Source organism: Myotis myotis, unplaced genomic scaffold (assembly GCF_014108235.1).
Source record: "Myotis myotis isolate mMyoMyo1 unplaced genomic scaffold, mMyoMyo1.p scaffold_m19_p_7, whole genome shotgun sequence".
Lineage (NCBI taxonomy): Eukaryota > Metazoa > Chordata > Mammalia > Chiroptera > Vespertilionidae > Myotis > Myotis myotis.
The window spans coordinates 85,652,754-85,675,320 of NW_023416379.1; the positions used below are offsets into that span (position 1 = coordinate 85,652,754).

Sequence of the window (22,567 nt, forward strand, 5' to 3'; positions counted from 1 at the left end):
AGAGCCCTTGAACTCAGGCTCTCCTGCCAAGACTGTGGGTGTCCAGGGGAGGGGTGTGGGGTGCAAACCCAACCTTACCTGCCTCTGAGGACCAGTGGGATCCGACTCTCTCCGTCGAGGGCGGGGTCCGGAGTGCAAGGGTGAGTGGGAAGGGCTGCCGGGCGTGGGGGGCTGCGATGTCTCTGATCGCCCATCGGCCTGGCTCAGCTGGGGTGGCGGGAACTGGCATGGTGTCTGTCGCAGGTCCTCCTCGGCCAGCGTCTGCATGCAGCGTCCCCGGGGCCGGGCAGTGGGCTCTGGCCCTGGCCGCCGCCGCTCCTCACCCTCCTCGGGCAGCGGCCGCAGCTCCTCCGGCTCCTCGTCCGTGGTGCCCGAGGTGCTGGGCTCGGCCCCCGGGGGGAAGTCCTTGAGCTCTGTCTCCTTGTCAATGATGACCCACTCCTTGCTGTCGAAGTCCTCCTCCTCGGCCAGCGGCACCGAGCGGAAGGCGTTGCTCAGGGCCTCCTGTTCCACGGAGGCCGACACGTCCATGCGGCCGCTGGCCTGCCGGTCGGCCTGGCCCGTGTCCACTGACAGCATCTGGGCCGGCTGTGAGGAGCAGGCCTGGCGCGAGGGTGAGCCGGGCAGATCCATTCGTGACCTGCAAAGCCAGCCAGGTGGGGCTCAGTGCCGGCCTCTCTGGAGCCCCAGGACTCCACACAGGTGGCAGGGTGGCCCGCGACATCTGGACCCTCCTGACCACGGCACCTCTCGCACCCTGGCAGCGGCCCCGTCACCTCCTGGGTTGTCACCCTCTGCCCTCACTCCCAGTAAAGCTCTCATTCATTCACTCATGCATTCGTTCGACATGCTTACTGTATGCCAGGATGTAGCACACAGGAAATAAAGCCTGCTTCCTGTGCTCAAGAGTGCTCTCCCAGACACCCCAGGGAACCTTCATCTTCCTAAAGCCAGCTTTCCGGCAGCCTGTCCAGTGCTCACACCCACCAGGCGCTCCCTCCTGCTGCATCCCGGGCCAACGCCTGGCCCTTGGGTTTGCAGATGGTTTTTCTAGCCTCTTCTGCTCCCACCCTGCAGCCCTGCCTGGTGGGTTTCACCACCTCTGACAACTCCAGGGGCTCCCAGCCCCGAGGAGAAGTCCACATTCCTTAGTGTGGCTCCAAGGCCCTTGACCGCCAGACTCAGGCCCCGTTATCCATTCCTCTGCCAGACCCACCTCAGGTTCACACGCTTTCCCCAAATGGCCCACACGCTCATGCCTCTGTGCCTTTGTGCATGCTGTTCCCTCCACAAGGCCTGTCCTTCCACCCTGTGCTGTCCATCCCAGCTCAGGTGTCACCTGTGTGGAGCCTCTCCATCCTCCGTGGCAAAGAGTTGCCCTCCCGGTGCTCCCTGTGCCCCCTCTCAGCACAGAGCCCGTGAGTTTACGTACCTTCCTCCCAGGAGCTGTGAGCTCTGCCAGGCAGGGACGGCCCGTCTGACTGCTTACTCTGGGGCATGGACCTGCCTCAGGACAGCTCTCACTGTTACCTTAGACTGTGCCGTGACCCTCAAATTACTTCCCAAGGTTGTCACCCAGGGGTGCACAGCCCCAGAGTGGGGGACTCCTGGCTGACAGGGAGTGGAGGACAGGACAAAAGGAAGAACAGTCCCTCCCAAAATGCCTGCGAGTGCCCCTGAGAACAGGGGAGGCTTGGCCTGGGTGTGCTCACCCCGCCCTCAGCCTGCGGGCAGGGGGCTGGCTCATCCTCCCCCACATCTGGCCGGGAGGGGAGGGGAGGGGTGCAGGTCGCAGCCCCCTGTGGGCTTTCCCAACATACTGCCGCTGGCCTACGTAGGACCTGCCCCCTCTGACTGTACACACTATTTTTATGGATTTGCTAATAAATCCATTTTGTTAGAATAAAAACACCCTGAGGGAGCCGCCCAGGGCCTGACACTGAGAGTCCCATGTAGATGGCTGCTGTCCCTTCCTTCCCTGACACTGTTTCCAGGGACATAGAGGAGAGGCGGCGCCCAAGGAAGAGGGGGCTGAAGAGCAGGGGTGAGGAGGGGCGGGAACTGAGGGGGGACAGGGGAACCCCAATCCCATCTGCTTCAGACTTTCCCCTGCTCCCCAATACCCCAAAGCCCACCCAAACCTTCTGCCCTGCCTATGAGATCCTGAAAACTCCCTTCCGGAAAAACCTGTCCTCACCCCTCTCCTTGCCCACCATCCTGAAACAGGCTCACTCTAAGCCAAGCCCGTTGGCTCTGCAGGACTGCCCACCTCTCTTCTCCACTCATGTCCCTTCCAAACCGCCCTCCCTCCTTCCTCCCTGTTCCGGAACTCTCCAGGCTACCCCAGGTGAAAATGAGGCAGCGAGTGAGCGTGAGCGTGAGCGTGCGCGTGAGAGTGTGAGTGTGAGTGTGTGAGTGTGAGCGTGAGAGTGTGAGTGTGAGTGTGTGAGCGTGAGCGTGAGAGTGTGAGTGTGAGTGTGAGTGTGTGAGCGTGCGCGTGAGAGTGTGAGTGTGAGTGTGTGAGCGTGAGAGTGTGAGTGTGAGTGTGTGAGCGTGCGCGTGAGAGTGTGAGTGTGAGTGTGTGAGCGTGCGCGTGAGAGTGTGAGTGTGAGTGTGTGAGTGTGAGCGTGAGAGTGTGAGTGTGAGTGTGTGAGTGTGAGCGTGAGAGTGTGAGTGTGAGTGTGAGTGTGTGAGCGTGCGCGTGAGAGTGTGAGTGTGAGTGTGTGAGCGTGAGCGTGAGAGTGTGAGTGTGAGTGTGTGAGCGTGCGCGTGAGAGTGTGAGTGTGAGTGTGTGAGTGTGAGCGTGAGAGTGTGAGTGTGAGTGTGTGAGCGTGCGCGTGAGAGTGTGAGTGTGAGTGTGTGAGCGTGCGCGTGAGAGTGTGAGTGTGAGTGTGTGAGTGTGAGCGTGAGAGTGTGAGTGTGAGTGTGTGAGCGTGCGCGTGAGAGTGTGAGTGTGAGTGTGTGAGCGTGCGCGTGAGAGTGTGAGTGTGAGTGTGTGAGCGTGCGCGTGAGCGTGAGAGTGTGAGTGTGTGAGCGTGAGCGTGAGAGTGTGAGTGTGAGTGTGTGAGCATGCGCGTGAGAGTGTGAGTGTGAGTGTGTGAGTGTGAGCGTGAGAGTGTGAGTGTGAGTGTGAGTGTGTGAGCGTGCGCGTGAGAGTGTGAGTGTGAGTGTGTGAGCGTGCGCGTGAGAGTGTGAGTGTGAGTGTGAGTGTGTGAGCGTGAGAGTGTGAGTGTGAGTGTGTGAGCGTGCGCGTGAGAGTGTGAGTGTGAGTGTGTGAGCGTGCGCGTGAGAGTGTGAGTGTGAGTGTGTGAGCGTGAGCGTGAGCGTGAGAGTGTGAGTGTGTGAGTGTGAGCGTGAGAGTGTGAGTGTGAGCGTGAGCGTGTGAGCGTGAGCGTGAGAGTGTGAGTGTGAGTGTGTGAGCGTGAGCGTGAGCGTGAGAGTGTGAGTGTGTGTGTGAGCGTGAGCGTGAGCGTGAGCGTGAGAGTGTGAGTGTGAGTGTGTGAGCGTGAGCGTGAGCGTGAGAGTGTGAGTGTGAGTGTGAGTGTGTGAGCGTGAGCGTGAGCGTGTGAGAGTGAGTGTGAGTGTGAGTGTGTGAGTGTGTGAGCGTGCGCGTGAGAGTGTGAGTGTGAGTGTGTGAGCGTGAGCGTGAGAGTGTGAGTGTGAGTGTGTGAGCGTGCGCGTGAGTGTGAGTGTGAGTGTGAGTGTGTGAGCGTGCGCGTGAGAGTGTGAGTGTGAGTGTGTGAGCGTGCGCGTGAGAGTGTGAGTGTGAGTGTGTGAGCGTGCGCGTGAGAGTGTGAGTGTGAGTGTGTGAGCGTGCGCGTGAGAGTGTGAGTGTGAGTGTGTGAGCGTGCGCGTGAGAGTGTGAGTGTGTGAGCGTGCGCGTGAGAGTGTGAGTGTGAGTGTGTGAGTGTGAGCGTGAGAGTGTGAGTGTGAGTGTGTGAGCGTGCGCGTGAGAGTGTGAGTGTGAGTGTGAGTGTGTGAGCGTGAGCGTGAGAGTGTGAGTGTGAGTGTGTGAGCGTGCGTGTGAGAGTGTGAGTGTGAGTGTGTGAGCGTGCGCGTGAGAGTGTGAGTGTGAGTGTGTGAGCGTGCGCGTGAGAGTGTGAGTGTGAGTGTGTGAGTGTGTGAGCGTGAGAGTGTGAGTGTGAGTGTGTGAGTGTGTGAGCGTGAGAGTGTGAGTGTGAGTGTGAGTGTGTGAGCGTGCGCGTGAGAGTGTGTGAGTGTGTGAGCGTGCGCGTGAGAGTGTGAGTGTGAGTGTGTGAGTGTGTGAGCGTGAGAGTGTGAGTGTGAGTGTGTGAGTGTGTGAGCGTGAGAGTGTGAGTGTGAGTGTGAGTGTGTGAGCGTGAGCGTGAGCGTGAGAGTGTGAGTGTGAGTGTGTGAGCGTGCGCGTGAGCGTGAGAGTGTGAGTGTGAGTGTGTGAGCGTGAGCGTGAGAGTGTGAGTGTGAGTGTGTGAGCGTGAGCGTGAGCGTGAGAGTGTGAGTGTGAGTGTGAGTGTGTGAGCGTGAGCGTGAGCGTGTGAGAGTGAGTGTGAGTGTGAGTGTGTGAGTGTGTGAGCGTGCGCGTGAGAGTGTGAGCGTGAGTGTGTGAGCGTGAGCGTGAGAGTGTGAGTGTGAGTGTGAGTGTGTGAGCGTGCGCGTGAGAGTGTGAGTGTGAGTGTGTGAGCGTGCGCGTGAGAGTGTGAGTGTGAGTGTGTGAGCGTGCGCGTGAGAGTGTGAGTGTGAGTGTGTGAGCGTGCGCGTGAGAGTGTGAGTGTGAGTGTGTGAGCGTGCGCGTGAGAGTGTGAGTGTGAGTGTGTGAGCGTGCGCGTGAGAGTGTGAGTGTGAGTGTGAGTGTGTGAGCGTGCGCGTGAGAGTGTGAGTGTGAGTGTGTGAGCGTGCGCGTGAGAGTGTGAGTGTGAGTGTGTGAGCGTGCGCGTGAGAGTGTGAGTGTGAGTGTGTGAGCGTGCGCGTGAGAGTGTGAGTGTGAGTGTGTGAGCGTGCGCGTGAGAGTGTGAGTGTGAGTGTGTGAGCGTGCGCGTGAGAGTGTGAGTGTGAGTGTGTGAGCGTGCGCGTGAGAGTGTGAGTGTGAGTGTGAGTGTGAGCGTGCGCGTGAGAGTGTGAGTGTGAGTGTGTGAGCGTGCGCGTGAGAGTGTGAGTTGAGTGTGAGTGTGTGAGCGTGCGCGTGAGAGTGTGAGTGTGAGTGTGTGAGCGTGCGCGTGAGAGTGTGAGTGTGAGTGTGTGAGCGTGCGCGTGAGAGTGTGAGTGTGAGTGTGTGAGCGTGCGCGTGAGAGTGTGAGTGTGAGTGTGTGAGCGTGCGCGTGAGAGTGTGAGTGTGAGTGTGTGAGCGTGCGCGTGAGAGTGTGAGTGTGAGTGTGTGAGCGTGCGCGTGAGAGTGTGAGTGTGAGTGTGTGAGCGTGCGCGTGAGAGTGTGAGTGTGAGTGTGAGTGTGTGAGCGTGCGCGTGAGAGTGTGAGTGTGAGTGTGAGCGTGAGCGTGAGAGTGTGAGTGTGAGTGTGAGCGTGCGCGTGAGAGTGTGAGTGTGAGTGTGTGAGCGTGCGCGTGAGAGTGGTGAGTGTGAGTGTGTGAGCGTGCGCGTGAGAGTGTGAGTGTGAGTGTGTGAGCGTGCGCGTGAGAGTGTGAGTGTGAGTGTGTGAGCGTGCGCGTGAGAGTGTGAGTGTGAGTGTGTGAGCGTGCGCGTGAGAGTGTGAGTGTGAGTGTGTGAGTGTGTGAGCGTGAGAGTGTGAGTGTGAGTGTGTGAGTGTGTGAGCGTGAGAGTGTGAGTGAGTGTGAGTGTGTGAGCGTGCGCGTGAGAGTGTGAGTGTGAGTGTGTGAGCGTGCGCGTGAGAGTGTGAGTGTGAGTGTGTGAGCGTGCGCGTGAGCGTGAGAGTGTGAGTGTGTGAGCGTGAGCGTGAGAGTGTGAGTGTGAGTGTGTGAGCGTGAGCGTGAGCGTGAGAGTGTGAGTGTGTGTGTGAGCGTGAGCGTGAGCGTGAGCGTGAGAGTGTGAGTGTGAGTGTGTGAGCGTGAGCGTGAGCGTGTGAGAGTGAGTGTGAGTGTGAGTGTGTGAGTGTGTGAGCGTGAGAGTGTGAGTGAGTGTGAGTGTGTGAGCGTGCGCGTGAGCGTGAGAGTGTGAGTGTGTGAGCGTGAGCGTGAGAGTGTGAGTGTGAGTGTGTGAGCGTGAGCGTGAGCGTGAGAGTGTGAGTGTGTGTGTGAGCGTGAGCGTGAGCGTGAGCGTGAGAGTGTGAGTGTGAGTGTGTGAGCGTGAGCGTGAGCGTGTGAGAGTGAGTGTGAGTGTGAGTGTGTGAGTGTGTGAGCGTGAGAGTGTGAGTGTGAGTGTGTGAGCGTGAGCGTGAGCGTGTGAGAGTGAGTGTGAGTGTGAGTGTGAGTGTGTGAGCGTGAGCGTGAGAGTGTGAGTGTGAGTGTGTGAGCGTGAGCGTGAGAGTGTGAGTGTGAGTGTGTGAGCGTGAGCGTGAGCGTGTGAGAGTGAGTGTGAGTGTGAGTGTGTGAGTGTGTGAGCGTGAGAGTGTGAGTGTGAGTGTGTGAGCGTGAGCGTGAGCGTGTGAGAGTGAGTGTGAGTGTGAGTGTGAGTGTGTGAGCGTGAGCGTGAGCGTGTGAGAGTGTGAGTGTGAGTGTGTGAGTGTGTGAGCGTGCGCGTGAGAGTGTGAGCGTGAGTGTGTGAGCGTGAGCGTGAGAGTGTGAGTGTGAGTGTGAGTGTGTGAGCGTGAGCGTGAGAGTGTGAGTGTGAGTGTGAGTGTGAGTGTGTGAGCGTGAGCGTGTGAGTGTGAGTGTGTGAGTGTGAGCGTGAGAGTGTGAGTGTGAGTGTGAGTGTGTGAGCGTGAGCGTGAGCGTGTGAGTGTGAGTGTGTGAGCGTGAGCGTGAGAGTGTGAGTGTGAGTGTGAGTGTGTGAGCGTGAGCGTGAGCGTGAGACTGCCGGCTCCCTGAAGACGGTCCGCATCAGCCCTCTGTCCTGGCGTCAGCACAGGAACTGGAATGGAGCTCGCTGTCGGGGTCTCCACATGGCAGAGGAGCGCGGTGCCCAGCCCAGAGGTGGGGTGTGGTTTGGGGCAGAATCCGGAGGAGCTGGGCCTGGGGGAGACACCCCTTCCTGGAGCAGAGAAGGTCTCCGCCCTGCTGGGGGGTGAGGTCCTACCCGGGGCCACAGGAGGGCGGGACAGCGCTCCTCCACGCGCCAGACCCGCGGGCCCTGCTGGCCATCACCACCTCGGCTCCTCGGAGCTCCAACCGCCAGCACTGGGCCTGGCACGGAGGGAGTCCTGAAGACCAGGTACAAGCCTCTCTGCACTCTGAGTCCCTGCCTCTGCCTGAACCTGACCTTTCCTCCAGCCCAGCCCTGGGCCGAGGGAGCCAGTGCCCTGGACCCGCCCCTGGTCCCCGACCCACCTCCTCTCGTGTAGCTCCGCCCGCCCATCCGCAGTGGAGAGCCTCTCCGACTCAGGGCTGTTGACCCTCCGGTAGCGCAGAGAACGCACTGGGGTTGTCGGTGAGTCTGGAGGGGCTCGCACCGGAGAGCTGGGGACCCCCACCCCTCGGTTCTGCTCCTCTTCCGCCACGCAGGGGGTCTGCAGGAGAGGGGAGTCCGTGAGCCGTGGCTGACAAGGCGGCTGCGGGTCAGGTGGTTTCTCGGGGTGAAGGAGACAGGGAGGGGGAGCCCCAGGATGCAGTGATCCTGAGATGGGGGGCGGGGCAGGCCTGTGGTGGGGAGAGGGCGCTCAGAGGACGGGGAGGGGCCCACGGGCTGGGAAGGCCGCCATGCCCTGCCCCCTGGCTGCAGTTACTTTGCCGATGTTGATCCGGAGTTTGTTCCTGTTGACATCTGTCTCCTCCCAGACTTCAGCTTCAGGGCCCCCGGGGTGCGGGGCGAGGAGGGGGCCGGGGCCCAGCCCCTCGGGGAGCCGCCCAGGCAGGATTGGGGGTGCGTTCTCCTGGTCACTCAGGTGCTCGCCCTGCAGCACGTCCTCCGTGTTCTCGCGGAGCAGGTCTCCAGGCACCGGTGTCACGTTGACCACCCTGGAGAGGCCAGGAGGGGTGATGGGCAAGGCTGGCATGGGTGCCCTCTCCTGCCAGCACCGGCCCTGGAGATCACTGCCAGATGGGCATGGACATGGGCACAGGGGAGGCCCCCGCAGGGGTGAGGGTAGCCCTTGGCCCGTCACCACCCCGGCTCACAAAACCTCTGAGGCCAGAGGGTTGTAAGATGGGGCTGTCTGGACGGACGGGCACAACACCACCTCGCTCTGTTTAAGAGATCCCGTCCGGCCGGCCTGGCTCGGTGGTTAAGCGTCAGCCTATGAACCAGGAGGTCAGGGTTCGATTCCTGCTCAGGGCACAAGCCCAGGTTTCGGGCTCGATCCCCAATGTGGGGCATGCAGGAGGCAGCCAACCAATGATTCTCTTTCATCATTGATGTTTCTGTCTCGCTCTCCCTCTCTCCCTTCATCTCTGAAATCAGTAAAAATATATAAAAAGAGAGAGAAAGAGAGAGAGAACCCAGCTGCTTCCCAGGCAGGCCCAGCCGGATTCCCACTGCGTTCGCTGCTTGGCTTGCTTTAGTCCAGGAGTGGGTCTAAGAGAAGGATCACTGTGAAGTCATTTGAGCGACATCTTTATAGATCTGAGCACCATAACGTGCTGACAAGTCCTGCGGAGTCCCCTTCCCACAGGTATGCCCGGAGCCCCTGCCTGCCTCTCCCTGGCTCGCTCCTGGGGCTGGTGGGGAGCCCCTTCTCACGTGGCCACCTTCTCCTCATGCTTGTCACAGGTACTGAAATGGCTCCCACCATTACAAATACCCTCGACTCCACTGGGAGCCTCAGGGTTTACCTCTGCATCCCCGGGGGCGGGACGGGCCTCCGACATGTTCCCTGAGTGAACACCCGTGAGCGGGAGAAATAACACTGTGGGCTCCGCAGTCTCACTGGGGGGGGGGCTTCCTGGTCCCCCCTGAGGTCAGCAGCCCCAAATGAGGCCCTAACGCCGCACCCGACTGAGGGTGCTGATGTGGCAGAACTTCCTGGGATTTGAACCCCGCTGTTGAGCACCAAGAATAGGAGAGACGGCCAGGTGTGCCCAGGTGGGAAGAGGAGAGAGCAGGCAGCTCTGGGCAGAGGCCATGTGGCCCCCCCAGCCATCGCCCCTCCCAGACTCACCCGAACATGGCTGCCGTCTGCCGCGTGTTCTGCTGGGGCGGGGTGGAGGTGCTCGTGGACAGGAGCGCATCCGTGCCAGCCTTCTCCCAGTCGAAGGCCTCGTTCTCCGCGATGCCCCTCTCCTTCATGCTGTTCTCAAACACCGACATGATCAGCTGCAGGGGCGGGGGTGGCGGGAGGACAGAGAGGTGACCCTGGGCTCCCGGGAGGAGGGGCGTTGCTGGGATTGCAGTGGGGGGAGAGGGGCCTTCCAGGGCAGGGAGGGCCAAGAGGAGGCATTGGAAGGAGAAGGGCACATTGATTTTTGAGTGAAAACATGCACACAGTATGCAGATCAGCATGCAAATTATCATGTTGGTTTAAGCCCCTGAGACCTGCCCCCTGTTACCGCTCCAGAATCCTCAGCTATTTCCAGCATCTCAGCAGAAGCCACAGCAGCTCCAAACCACTGTAGTTCCCCAATCCACCACCTGGGGTCAGGGGTGTGCACGGGCAGCTTCCTGCTGCAATGCCTCCCGCCCACCTCTCCTCTCTGAGGCCTTCCTGGATCCCCCACCACACAGCTCCCTTGGTTGGGCACAGTGCATGGGCTCCACCTTCACACCCACCTGCCAACTCTACACTGTAGCCGCCAGCACAGGGCCCAGCACAGGGTGTGCTCTCAGCCGTTTGGTCTGGGGGACCCCATGAGGCTGAGCTAAGAACTGGGGCAGGGGGAGCAAGGGGGGGACAGTATGGCCTCCTACTGCCCAAGTGTGGCATCTCTGCCAGCAACCAGGGCTCTGTGCTCAGCTGTTTTCCCCACTCTCTGATCAGGGTCATGGGTCCTACAGGGGAGCAGGGTGGCGCCTTGGAAAGAGCACTGGACTTGGAGTCAGATGTGCCTGAGGCCAGCCCTGCTCCTATCCAGGCTACCAGGCCTCAGTTTCCTCATCTGTGACATGGGCACAGTCACCCCACTCGGACTCCTGCAGAGTTTGGGTGTAAAGTGCTTGAAAGCGCTTGGCTTAATTGTTGAATGCTGAAACAATGACATAAGGAACACACAATTATCACCAAAGCCTTGTTTTGAAACTTAAATAAATTAATGCATGAAAAGCACAGAAAACAGGGTAAGCTCTTGATAAATCTTAGCTATGCCTACTGTTCATGAGAGTGCAAAACAGTTTCGTGCAGTTGGAGGACCAGGGGGAGACGGTCAGGGCCACGCCGGCAGGGGCGCGGGCCTCGGCAGGAGGGTGCTGCTGGCCATGGTCGCCCACAGAGAGGTGTCCGGGGACGCAGGCGGGTGGCAGGCTCCCCCACCTGGTAATCAGGCTTGGTGAAGTAGTCGAGGCTGGCGATGTGGTCCAGGAACAGGTGGAACTCAGAGGGCATGTGCTTCAGCAGCATCCGGTGCTCATACTTCTCCTTGATCATCCCCACCTGCTCCTGGAGGCGAGAGGCACAGGGAGATGGAGCCCAGCTGCCCCACCCCCACCCGCCGCCTCAGACCCAGCTGCGCAGGCCTCACCTTGTCCTTGATCTTCCTCCAGGGCAGCTGCCCCACTGCAAACTCCACCAACATGTAGAAGAGGGACCACAGGTCATCGTGGCGGCCCATCTCCTGGGGGTGGAGAGATGGGGGGGTCACCCACAGCCCTCAGGTCCTTCCCTGGGAGCAGGAGGCTGACCCTCCACTGAGGCACTTCAGTCAAGGAGGCCTGACACCCAGGCGTCTATGGGCACAACTGAGGTCTCCCTGAAGCCATGGCTCTCTCCCCGATCGGCCAGCACACAGAGAATCACAGTCAAAACTTCTGTGTGTGCTGCCCGGCTAGGGTGGCTCAGTGGTTGAGTGTTGACCCATGAACCAGGAGGTCACGGTTCAATTCCTGGTCCAAGTTTCGGGCTTGATCCCCAGTGGGGGGCGTGCAGAAGGCAGCCGATAGATGATTCTCTCTCATCATGGATGTTTCTCTCTCTCTCTCCCTCCCCCTTCCTCTCTGAAATCAATAAAAACATATATGTTTTTTAAAAACTTCTATATGCTTTCTCACCCCACAGAGATTGGTGCTGGGAAGAGAGGGGAGAGGAGCCCCACAAACAAGGAAGAAGGGGAAGTCGCAGGCAGAACCATCCTCCAATCGGGGTCGCTGGAATGGCAGCCTCCAGCCCCTGCCCCATCCTTCTCTCCGCACCTGCGGAGCTGCCCACCCACCCTCTTCCCCAGCAGCACACTCTGCCCCGACCTTATGCCCGACGCCCCTCAGGCCTGGCTCTGCCACTCACCCGGTTCTTGTGTGCGTTGACCGAGGCGTACCGAACAGTCCCTCGAAACCCGGCCACGTTCCTAGGCTGCAGCGGAGAGAACACCACCAGGAACTTCGCCTGCTGCCCCGACCTTGGCCCTGCCCAGCCCTGCTCACCACGCCCGCCTCTGCCTACAGGAGCCCTGACTGCCTCCCCAGGCATCCCCCTCCCGTCACCTTGGCCTGGTCTGGAGCAAACCTGACACTCCAACCTCAGACCTAAACCTGCCTCCTGCCCCTGTCTGTCCTTGACCAGAGGGGGCAGACAGATCGCAGAGTGTGGGTGTGGCAGCCATCCAGAGCCCAGGCTGAGGGAGCGAGGGGATGGCCAGGTGTGGACCCAGAGTGGGGAGCTGCTGGTACCCAACACGAGCCGGGCCTGGTCAGGCGGCGACAGGGAAGCCGGGTGAGGTCCCCAGGAGGCCAGGACGGCTGTGAGGCGGTACTCACGGGCCGAACGTCCCCCGTGGTGTTGGTGTACTGCCGGGCCAGCCCGAAGTCCAGCATGTAGCACTTCCTGTAGGTGGACGGCAGCCGGCCCATGGCAAAGTTGGACTGCAGGAAGACAGCAGTGTGAGCTGGGCTCCGCCCCTACCTGGCTCACCTCCTGGGGCTCCGGGAAACTGGGTGAGGGACCCTCAGCCCACATACCCTCACACAAGAGTAAAACGCCAGCCTGCAGCCGGCACAGCACCTCATCTGAGGGGCCGGTGGGATTCTCCCCGTCTTAGCGATGGGGAAAATGAAGGTTGAGGAGCTTAGGGGGCCACTGACGGCTGAAACAAGGTCTGCCTGCCTCTAAATCCTTGGGACTCCCCAGTAGGACAGGGAGGCTTAGTCTAACTAAGGAGCCTGGCACCAACAGTGCTCTTGCTCTGTGACCTTGGGCCATTCAATCACCCTTTCCGAGCCCCCGCTTTCACTCCTTAAGAATGGCACTTTTCTCAGCCAAGAGCCAAGATGTCACAAACTTAGCTACTTGGAGTTCTTGACAAAGACCCTGGTCCCCGTCCCTCAATGCCCCCGTGCTTCCCCGCCCTTCACCTTTCTAGTTCAAGGACTCTTCAGGTCGGGGGCGAAGGAAAGGGAGAGAAGTACAGAAGAGGGCACGGGCATGGCCCGGGGCGGACAGGGCTGTGTGCTCCTGCGAGGCAGGTAAGAGGCAGAGGTGGGGCTTGGGATGGAGGAGAAGCCAGGGGCCCCGAGAGGGAGGGTGTGGGGCAGGGCAGCCCTCACCGGCTTGATGTCTCGGTGCAGGAAGCCCACGGAGTGGATGGCCTCGATGGACTCCAGGATCTGCTTGCCCAGCCGCAGCGTGGTGCTCAGCGTGAAGGTGCCTCGCGGCTGGCTGCGGCGCAGGTCCGCCAAGTTCCGGCCCTGGGGGGGTGGGCAGCCTTGCTCAGCGGCCACCCACCACCACCACTGTGCCACCCACCACCACTGGGCCACTCCACCCACCACCACTGGGCCACCCCACCCACCACCACTGGGCCACCCCACCCACCACCACTGGGCCACTCCACCCACCACCACTGGGCCACCCACCACCTCTGGGCACTCTGCCAAGCCTGGCCCCCCAGGCTGTGCCCACTCCCCCTTCTCCCGGGGCCGCAGTCTCCCTTCCCCACTGCCCCCACAGGAGTGGCAGCCCACGCCCCTGGGTGACTGGAGGGAGGATGCGTGGGCCACGTGGACTCACCTGGAGCTGCATCACCACGTAGTTAAACTTCTCGTTCCGGCCGCAGCCAATGAACCGGCACACATGGTCTTTCCCTGAGGACACAGACAGGCGGCTCCCAATTCCCACCCCTTCTCACTTCCACCCGCAGGTGGGCCCCCAGTGTATTCTGGATTCCAGGTCCCCCTGCCCTTAGTCCCATCGTCGCTCTGACACTCTGGTCCCCTCTTCCCTCCACCACACTACACCTCTCCAGCCTCTCAGCCCATCACCTCTCCCGGCCCCTGGCTCCATCACCTCTCCCGGCCCCTGGCTCCATCACCTCTCCAGCCTCTCAGCCCATCACCTCTCCCGGCCCCTGGCTCCATCACCTCTCCCGGCCCCTGGCTCCATCACCTCTCCCGGCCCCTGGCTCCGTCACCTCTCCCGGCCCCTGGCTCCGTCACCTCTCCCGGCCCCTGGCTCCGTCACCTCTCCCGGCCCCTGGCTCCGTCACCTCTCCCGGCCCCTGGCTCCATCACCTCTCCTGGCCCCTGGCTCCATCAGCTCTCCTGGCCCCTGGCTCCATCACCTCTCCTGGCCCCTGGCTCCATCAGCTCCCCGGCCCATCCTCCTGCCCTAGGCCTGTACCTTGCAGCTTTTTGAGCACGGCCACCTCCATCTTGAGGACCTGCTTGGGCTGCTGGGCTGACTCCACCTTGAGGGCCACGTTCTCTCTGGTCAGCAGGTCCATGGCCTCGTAGATCTCACCAAAGCCCCCACCTCCAATCTTTTTCAGCTACAGAGACAGTGAGGGGGGTGGGGGACACAGGGATCGGGCTGAGCAGCTCCTCATCCCAACCACTGCTGGGTGGTCCCCTTCACTGATGGGGGCGGGGGCCATCCTTGAAGGGGAGGACCTCATGTCTCCCCCCTTGCCCCACCCACCAGGGCCCTCCCCCTCCTTTCCTAGTGCTGGAGACAGACAGCTCAGCCATGGTGGACACACACACACACACACACACACACACACACACGCCCAGATGTCAGTGGGCAGTGGGAAAGGGTATGAGACGTGTGACTTCATAGAGACATGGAGCCATGGTCACGCGGATTCTGAAGAGGTAATCGGCTGTCATGACTCTTTTCTCCTCTGGACAGACAATCGATATCATGCCCCCACATCCACTGCCTAGACTGAGCAACTTCCAGAAGGAAAACCAATTTCCAGAACCTCCCAGCTTCAGGGCAGACCCCTGGAAGGGGTTAGCAGAATCCGAAACAGTGTCACCAGGGTATTGGGTGGGGAGTATTTGGGGAGGAGACCGGGAAAGGCCTGAAGGAGACCATTCCTGCTCTGAAGCTCACATCCCTCCCTAGGCCCCTGCAGGTGCCCAAACCCAGGGTGGGCCTCCTCTTTGGGGCAGGGGACACGGGCGCATGTGGGAAAGGAGGTTTGGAGTGAGTCTGCTTATCCCCAGGGCCAGTGCAGTGCAGAGCTAATCTCCCAGCTCCTCCTCCTCCTCCTCCTCTCAGGGCAGGTAGTGAGGAAGGACAGAGAACTGTGATGGAGGAAGGATCGGCCTCGGAGATGAGCAAAGCTGAGTTGTGGGAGGGATGAAAGTCATGTCAAGTCAGAGGCCCAGGGTTGTTGGAGAGTGAGGGTGCTGCTGGCACTGATCGAGGGACAAGGGAGAAGGTGCTGAGTTCTTTGGTTGAAGAAAGATGGACAGCTCAATTCTCACCTCCTGGGGAGCCTGCCCCTGGCAGGTGGCCTGCCCTCTAGCGCCTTTATTTGCATCCTGTTGGCTAATAACTCAGCCACAGCTGCTAATGATTGGATGGAGGCGCTCTGATCCGCCAGCCTGTAACTGGCTCTGAGCCTCCTGCACCGCTAAGCCCTCCCCCCCCACCACCCACCCCCCAGTATTTATTCAGTGGGAATGAAGGGAAGAAGGGGGCAGGGCTGTGAGCACTGGGAGCACCCCGCAGGTGACAGCTGAAACCTCTCTAGAAAGAGAAGGAGGAAGGGAGATCTAGAAGAGAAGTGGAAGGCCGGATGGGATCTTGGAGACTCTTGTGCCCAGGAAGGAGGCAGGAAGAGAGAGGGGGGAAGAACAGTGAGAAACCAGAGTCCCTCTCTACTTGAGACAAAAGTTGAAGGTCCGACTTCTAGGAGAATTTCAGAACCAGGAGGGATAGGCGCAGACTCCGGGAAGCAACGGCACGCCTTCCCTGGGGAACTTTAAACGCAGGGGAGATTTCAGTACCGTCTGGATGCCTTTGTGGTTTGCTGTGTGTGAGCATGGAGGAAAGGGCCAGGGGGTGGAACAACCACCACCTCTCGGTTCTGCGCTCCAGACTCACAGACCTCATCTCAGCTCATCCCCAAAGGGTCCCAACAGCACAGGTGAGGAGTCACAGGAGTCGCCGTTCTGCACAGAGGTCAGCACCTGGCCCCAGGTCACAGGGCTAGGAAGTAGCAAAGCCGCTGACATTCAAACCCAGGCAATGTGATGCAGAGCCCACTCTCTGAACGAAGACGTTACAGGAACAGTGGATCACACTGGGGTTAAAAGTGTTGGGGCCAAGACTCAAGCTCAGATCTTCCAGGCTCCGCAATCCTTGCTGGGGGTGGTAAGGAGGGCTCGGGGCAGCCAAGACATTTCTGACACCGGCTCCCCAATTTCCCAGGGTGCCCAAGGTTACTAGTATTTCTCTACCACATTCATTTCCAGAGTCTATTGTTCCTTCCTTAGCCCCCTTCTTACCACCCCTCACCCACTCTTTACAGCACCTCCCTGGGGTGGGGATCCGGGCATGGTCACCCACCCACTCACCCAACACCCCTCCTCCCTGGGCCCTTATCCACCGGCCACAGCAGGCACAGTGACTAGGCCCATAATACTTTCAGGAGACAATGAAAATGTGTCCGTTTCTTTTAAAATCAGAAGGAGAGAGAAATTCACGTTTAGGTGAAAAAGAAAATTTAAATATGTAATACTGATGTATTCCTCTTTATGCCAGTGCAGTCATAAAATACAATTATTAGTAATTTATGATTGAGGAAGGGGCCCAGGAAAGCCAGAATGCAGCCCCGCCCACAGCCCAGTAACAGGAATATTCTCTCAAACTCCCTTCACCAGACCCTATTCACACCCCCTCCCCTGCCAAAGGGCCTCCCTACACTGGGGGAGAAATCTAACATAACAGGACCAGCATTCACATCGGAAAAAGGAAGCCTGGTTTCTCAGCCCAGCTCTGGGTGACCTGGGGTCCGTTTCTTCAATTTTCGGAGGTTCCACGTTTCCTCCCCTTGGGCTAGAATTGGTGACAAAGATCCATCAGCTCTGTGGTCCTGATTCTTGGATGGGCTGATTCTTGGAAAGCGTTAGTGTTGGCCCAGCATTCAGACAGACTTGCTTCTACCGACCGGTCAAGGTAACTTGACAAGTTAAGGAATCTCTGTGCCTCTGTCCCCACACCTGTGACACCGGGCTAACAGTGTCTACATTTTTCACAGCCTCTGGCAATAGTAAATGCTCAAAACAAATGCTAAGTTTTTGTCACTGTTATTGTTTGTGATTCTACTTCTGAGAATCCTGCCTCAAGAAGAATACAGCGTTATTATTTGTAAATACTCCATCTAGTGTCACTGGCCCTCATTGTCTCCTGGCTGCAGCCTGTCTCTGGCAACTTGTTCTTGGTTCCTGAGCTCTGCCTCACGCCTCTGTCCCATCCCTCACGGGGAGATGGCCCAGGGGAAGCGTCTGGCACCCCACCACGGCTAGTTGTCCAGGGGCCAGGGAGGAAGTGAGCGGTAAAGAGAGGTAAGCTGGCAAAGACTGCATGCATGCCCCTTTCCCTAACTCCCTCTTGTCACTTCTCTCCCACTCATCTCCCACTTCCTCTCAAAGAAACACAAGAAAGTTATAACCCGAACTCAGGAACACCATCTTTTTCTCACCTCTTCAGTGCGATTGTCCATCTGCCTCCAATCTGCCGGCACAAGAAGCTCCGGTAACATTCCTCCTTTTACCAGACCTCATTCCTTTGATTACTGCCCTGGCTCCTCCTCCCCCATCTCTGTCTTGTCACTCTCCCTCTCAGGAAGTCCCCTTGGGGACACAGACAGCCCCTACCTGCAGCTTTCCAGCTCCTCCAGTGCGACCCCCTCCAGAGACGTCCCTGACAAGGCTGCCACCTTTGCCCCTATCCCTGGCCTCTAAGGGACCTGCCCAGCGGAGTGGTTGTTTCCATGGAGACCGACCTGCACCCAGGCCCCACTCTCCTCTCAACCCCTAACCTAGTTGAACCTCTCCCAACACACACACACACACACACACACACCCTGAAAGAGAGAGGCTCAGTATAGACCTGACCTGTACCGCTTTCCCTCTCTTCCTCCTGGCTCCCCACCCAGGTGCAGACCCACAGTTCACAGACTGTCACCCCGCAATCCAGGGCACAGCAGCCTGCCCCCACAATGATAAGAGGCCAGCAGAAGCTCTTATGTGACGGAAAGACGGGGGTGGGGGTGGGGGTGGGGGTGGGACAGGGACTGGTTTATAATAGGTCCTGTTCCCCAAACATTGCCATTTCCCTAACCTTCAAGTGCCCCCCTCCCATCCAGACCCCCGCCCCCGCGCCGGAGGTTGGCTTGGACTACAACTCCCAGCAGGCCGAGCAGCCTGAAGTCCTGGGCTGGGGGAGCAAGGCACGCTGGGAGATGGAGTCTCGGCGTGTTGCACCTGCCGCAGGAACCAGTGAGGGGAGGAGGGTGGATGGAGAAGATGGAGGGAGTGCGGGTGCGGTGGGAGCAGGCTGCGGGGCCTCTTTCCCGGAACCCAAGCCTTTCCATCCTCTGCGGAAGCGGAGGGACACATGCTCACTCGCTGCCCTTCTCCAAGGTCCGGCAGAGAAAGAGCCCCCTCCCCCACCCTCCCTCCGCCCCCACTGAGCTCTGCAGCTCCAGCTCAGACTTCCAACCAGGAGTTGTTCCAGGCTGGGACGGACCGGCGTGACCTAGCCGGGAAAGGGGTGAGAGAGGGCGGGGCTGGAGCGAGGCACTGGGAGAAAGCGAGTGTCCACAAGTGCAGGCAAAAATAAGGACCTGCAAGCACTATGCACATGAGCTCAGGGGCACCTCCCTCATTAGGTTGGTGCGCTAAAGGCACCCGTTCTCACTGGTCTCCAGACCCCCTCCTCCCCTCCTCTCCCGCCCCTCCCTCGGACCCGCCGGTCACTCACTCACCACCTTCCAGCGATCCTTGACCACGTAGTTGGCCGGCAGGATGTCGGCCTGCTCCCCTCCCCCACTCATGTTGGTTTCGTCCTTAGGAGCAGCCGCTAGGCCCTGCATCCGCCAGCCGGAGGGAGGAGGGGTGTCCGCAGGGCCTGCCCTGGGGGGGCCATCTACCTGGGGGAGTGCGGAGGGGCTGTGAGTGGAGAGGACCAAGGACCACCTTGCAGAGATGAAGGGGAGCCCCAGCCTTCCCAGGCCCACCAGGCAGATGCTCCAGGGGTTGCTGGGGGGAGCAGCCGTGGAGGTCAGAGGAGAAGGCAAATCCTCTCGGCAGGAAAGGAGATACAAACTACAAACTAGACATGTGAGAACCAGCAACACACACGGATGGGAAAAAGAGAGGACAATGATTGTGAGCAGGCTGTGGGGGAAGTGTTTCCCAAAGAGACGTAGGCTAGCGGATGTGGGGGAGACTGCCCGCCAAGGAGCACACCAGCCTGGGACCCAGGCTTATATTGGGGAGACCTAGGCCGAGAAGGACCCATCTGATGACTCCACCTGTGGCCCCTGGCACCCACCCCTTCCCTGTGCCACAACATGCCAGGGAGAGGTGCAACCGAGGCTATTGAAAGGGGAGAACTGCTGGCGAAGGGGTGACCCATGGGGACACACAGCAGAGTGACAGAGTGGGTTCTCTACCTACAAACCCACCAGGGGAGATGTGACCATCAGAGAATGAGGAGACACCTGGCAGCCCCTCGAGCCTGGTGCTGAGTGAGGAGGATGAAGTGTGCCTGCGTGCAAGGATGGGAGTGAGGAGGTGAACACAAGGCAATGGACCCAAGACATGGGCTTTAAAGGGACAGCAGCGATCAGGCCCCTCAGAGGGAGAGAGGCAGGTTGAAGTGGGAAGAATTGGGGACTGCAGGGAAGCAGCCTAACAAATGAGACACAGGTAGGAGCAGGTCTGGGGGGCGTGGGGTGAGAGAGCCTTTGACCACACCTTTCTGTGTCTGCCCAGGGACCATGAAAGAACACAGCTCCTGTTGCATTAGAATAGGTACAAGCTGGGTATCAGGGAGCATGTCCCAACTGTGAGGGCTGGGAGCCAGCCAGTGTTACCCAGGGAAATGCAAGGGTGTGCATGTGTGTCTGCGTGTGTACCTGTGCATGTATCCCTCTGTGTGAGTGTGTGCATGTATGTATTGTGTGTCTTTTATTAAATTTATTTGGGTGACATTGGTTAATAAGATCATATTGGTTTCAAGTGTACATTTCTATGATACATGTCCTGCATATTGCATTGGGCCCACCACCCAAAGTCAAGTCATCTTCCATCACCATGTATTTGTCCCCCTCTATCCTTTTGCGTTCCTGTCTGTGTGTGTGTGTCTTTGTGTCCATGCCTGTACATCCACGTCTGTGTGTGCTTGTGTGTGTGTTGTGTCTCTGTGTGATATGCACGTGTAGGCAGGGAGCCAGAAGAGAGAACTTGAGATCTCTGCCAGCCCAGTCCAGGAGCGGAACCAGGGTCTTTTCTTCCTTTCTCCCCCCTGCACTGTTTATAAGCGCACCGCTCTACCCTCTCAATGACCTGGCATCGCAGACGGAAGGAAGTCACTCTGGCTGGGGTTGGGGTCGGGTGAAGAGGGGAAGTGCCTAAGATGTCTGTGGGTGGGGTGGGAACTCCATAGACCTGTCTTGCCTTGGGATGGGGTAATGCCCCAGGGCTGCTGTGTCTAGCCATCCTGATGGGGTGGGGGCGCAGCATGGAATGCTGACGGCCTGGAGACAGCCTCCGACGGGTCATGGTGTGCCATGAGGGACAGGTGGAGAAGGGATCTTCATGGGGAGGGCGCTGTCACTCTTTTTCTGTCTTTCTTCGAGTGACTCGGCTGACTGTTCCCTCCAGTCCACACAACTTCAGGTATCAGAACTGATATCAAACAGGCCTCTGCCCTCCTGCCAAGTGGCACATGGGGCAGGAACTTGCAGGGCAGGATGAAGGGGGAGTGAGGGTTGGGAGGAGGGTGGGAAGGTGGGGGTCTGGAATACACGTGGAGGAGGCAGGTTGAAGACAAGATGAAAGGACCCGTTGACCAGTAGGGAGGGATCCTTGAGGAGTTGACAGGGTGACCTCTGGTGGGCCTCGCAGTCCTGTGATGGTGGAGTCTATAGGTTGATGGGGGAAGTTTAGGTCCTGCTCCCATGTATAGATGGGCAAGCCCAGAAGGAACAGATGAGGTGGCAAAGGAAGAGTGGACACAGGAGGACAAATGGGGGGTCCCTGCTTCTCCCTACTCACCATCCTTCCCACTCCCTGCCTCAGAGGACTACACTCAACTCAGACTGGGATTGGGTGACACGAACACGAGTAAGTTGGCTGCCCCATCACTGCCCCCTCAGGACCCGGGGGGTGGGTGGAGGCATGGGTGGAGTGGGCGCGGCTCTCAGAGGAGGTTTTTAGGGACATGTGTCAGAGCGCATGTCTGAGAGTGTGGGGCTGGTGAGGAGAGCGAGGTCTGAGTGGCTGGGAGCTCATGGTATGTGACTGTAGGTGTTGCTGTGCAGCTATGCAAGGTGTGTGCCAAGCATGTGTGGGAACCCGGGAGCCCGGGTAAGGAGAGGCAGCGGGGACCAGTGAGGGCTGATGGAGCTAGGTGAGAAGGTGTGTGGGAGGAACAGAGGGGATGGAGGGGACCAGGAGTGGCAGGATCAGAGGGGGGTTGGGTAGAACAGAGACAGGTGAGAGGGCATGACGGCAGGAGCGGCCACGGGACCCTGCGCGGGCTCTGGGCGCAGCTGAAGGGGCGAGGAAGTTGGTAAGAAAGCCGGCGGCAGGAGTGGAGGGCAGGGCAAGGGAGCGAGGTTATGGGGGCAGCGCGGGGCGACTGGTCCGGGGGCCGAAGATGGAGCCGTGGAGACGGGGACAGAGGTCGCAGTGAGGAGCAGAGCCCTGGCCGGCGGGCGGGAGACGGTGGCCAGTGGCCGGGGCAGGGGCTGGTCCAGGCCTCGGATGCGGCCCAGGCGGTGTAGGCCAGCGGCCCGGCTCGGCGGGCGGAGACGGCGCAGGGAGGGGGCGCTGGGAAGGCTGCGCTGGGAGGGGAGCCAGGCCCGAGGCCCGCGAGTCCACGGAAGGAGCCCCCGCCCGACCCCCGCCCGCCCGCCCGCCTCACCTGCTCGGTCCCCGCTGCGGCTGAGGCTGCGGCGGCGGAGGCAGCGGCTTGGGGCGGCGCATCCCCCGGGACCGGGGCGGGGCGGGGGCGGGGGCGGCTCAGTGCGGCGCTGGGCGGCCCGCTCCCTCCCGCGGCGGCGGCAGCGGCGGCGGCGGCGGCGGCCTCCGGACCGGGACCATCCCGGCCCGGCCGGCCCCGATCCTCCTCGGGCGACAGCGGTGGCAGCGGCAGAGCGGGGAGCTGCCCACAATGCACTGCGCCGCCAGCATCAGCACCAGCCCTGACATCACCGCCCCGCCGCCCTGGCTCTGACATCACCGCCCTTTCTCTGACATCACATTCTGCTCCGCGCTCTCTCCTCCGGCAGCGCGGGGGCTCTCGCGCGCGTGGTCCTGCTCTGGCTCTTAGGCTCTCCGCACGGTCTCAACCGTTCACTTGATCCCCATCCCCCAGCAGGGCCCCCTCACTCCTTACCTGTCCCAGACGCCTCACCTGTCTCCATCAGCCTTTACCCCTGCGCTCCCAGCATGTCCCTGCCACTCCCCGCCGGTCCCCAGCAGCCTCAGCCCATCCCCTCACTCCATCCTCCATGCCCATGTGACTTTCCTCTAAGCTCACTTCCCCTCCCCGGCCATACGCCCCCACCCGCTTCCTTCTACCCATCCCTCACCTATAACTCACCTCACCACACATGCACCTTACCTCCTGGCTCACCCATCTGCTGACAAACTCCGCCCTCGTCTCTGACTGCTCACCAAATAAATGCACACTCTTCACTGAGACATTTAGCATTCTCTCTCCCCCACCAAGGCCCCACGGAGGCTACGGCTGTCCTGACAGATTGGGTTGCTCAGCATTCACTGAACACGCTTTGCACATTGTCTCTCAGACCCTTCCTTCCGTCCTCATGCCTCCGATAAATGCACACTGAGCACCTTCAGCACCACCACCAACAGCAGCTATTTACTGCTGCCACTATGCTGACGGCACACATACTAATTCATTTAATTCTCATAACAACCCTGTGAGGTAGCAGTACTGATGCTGTGCCCATTTTAT

General features: G+C 59.9%; 1 protein-coding gene across 2 annotated transcripts in view; it reads right to left on the reverse strand.

Annotated features, from left to right (window-relative positions):
- TTBK1 (tau tubulin kinase 1) overlaps positions 1–21,819 on the reverse strand; it is a 45,437-nt gene extending 23,618 nt beyond the window's left edge. The window contains exons 1-13 of one of the 2 annotated variants that reach the window (XM_036318075.1): positions 21,509–21,819; positions 18,342–18,506; positions 13,739–13,886; positions 13,130–13,203; positions 12,667–12,807; positions 11,881–11,985; positions 11,411–11,476; positions 10,653–10,745; positions 10,445–10,564; positions 9,140–9,294; positions 7,769–8,000; positions 7,374–7,552; positions 79–640 (exon numbers count right to left, since the gene is read on the reverse strand). In XM_036318075.1, the coding sequence (XP_036173968.1) occupies positions 79–640; positions 7,374–7,552; positions 7,769–8,000; positions 9,140–9,294; positions 10,445–10,564; positions 10,653–10,745; positions 11,411–11,476; positions 11,881–11,985; positions 12,667–12,807; positions 13,130–13,203; positions 13,739–13,886; positions 18,342–18,449 (1,983 nt within the window). In that variant the 5' untranslated portion in view covers positions 18,450–18,506; positions 21,509–21,819. Of the gene's footprint in view, positions 1–78; positions 641–7,373; positions 7,553–7,768; positions 8,001–9,139; positions 9,295–10,444; positions 10,571–10,652; positions 10,746–11,410; positions 11,477–11,880; positions 11,986–12,666; positions 12,808–13,129; positions 13,204–13,738; positions 13,887–18,341; positions 18,507–21,508 lie in introns of both variants that reach the window. The other variant, XM_036318074.1, reaches the window with a different exon arrangement.
- Positions 21,820–22,567: the final 748 nt, after the last annotated feature.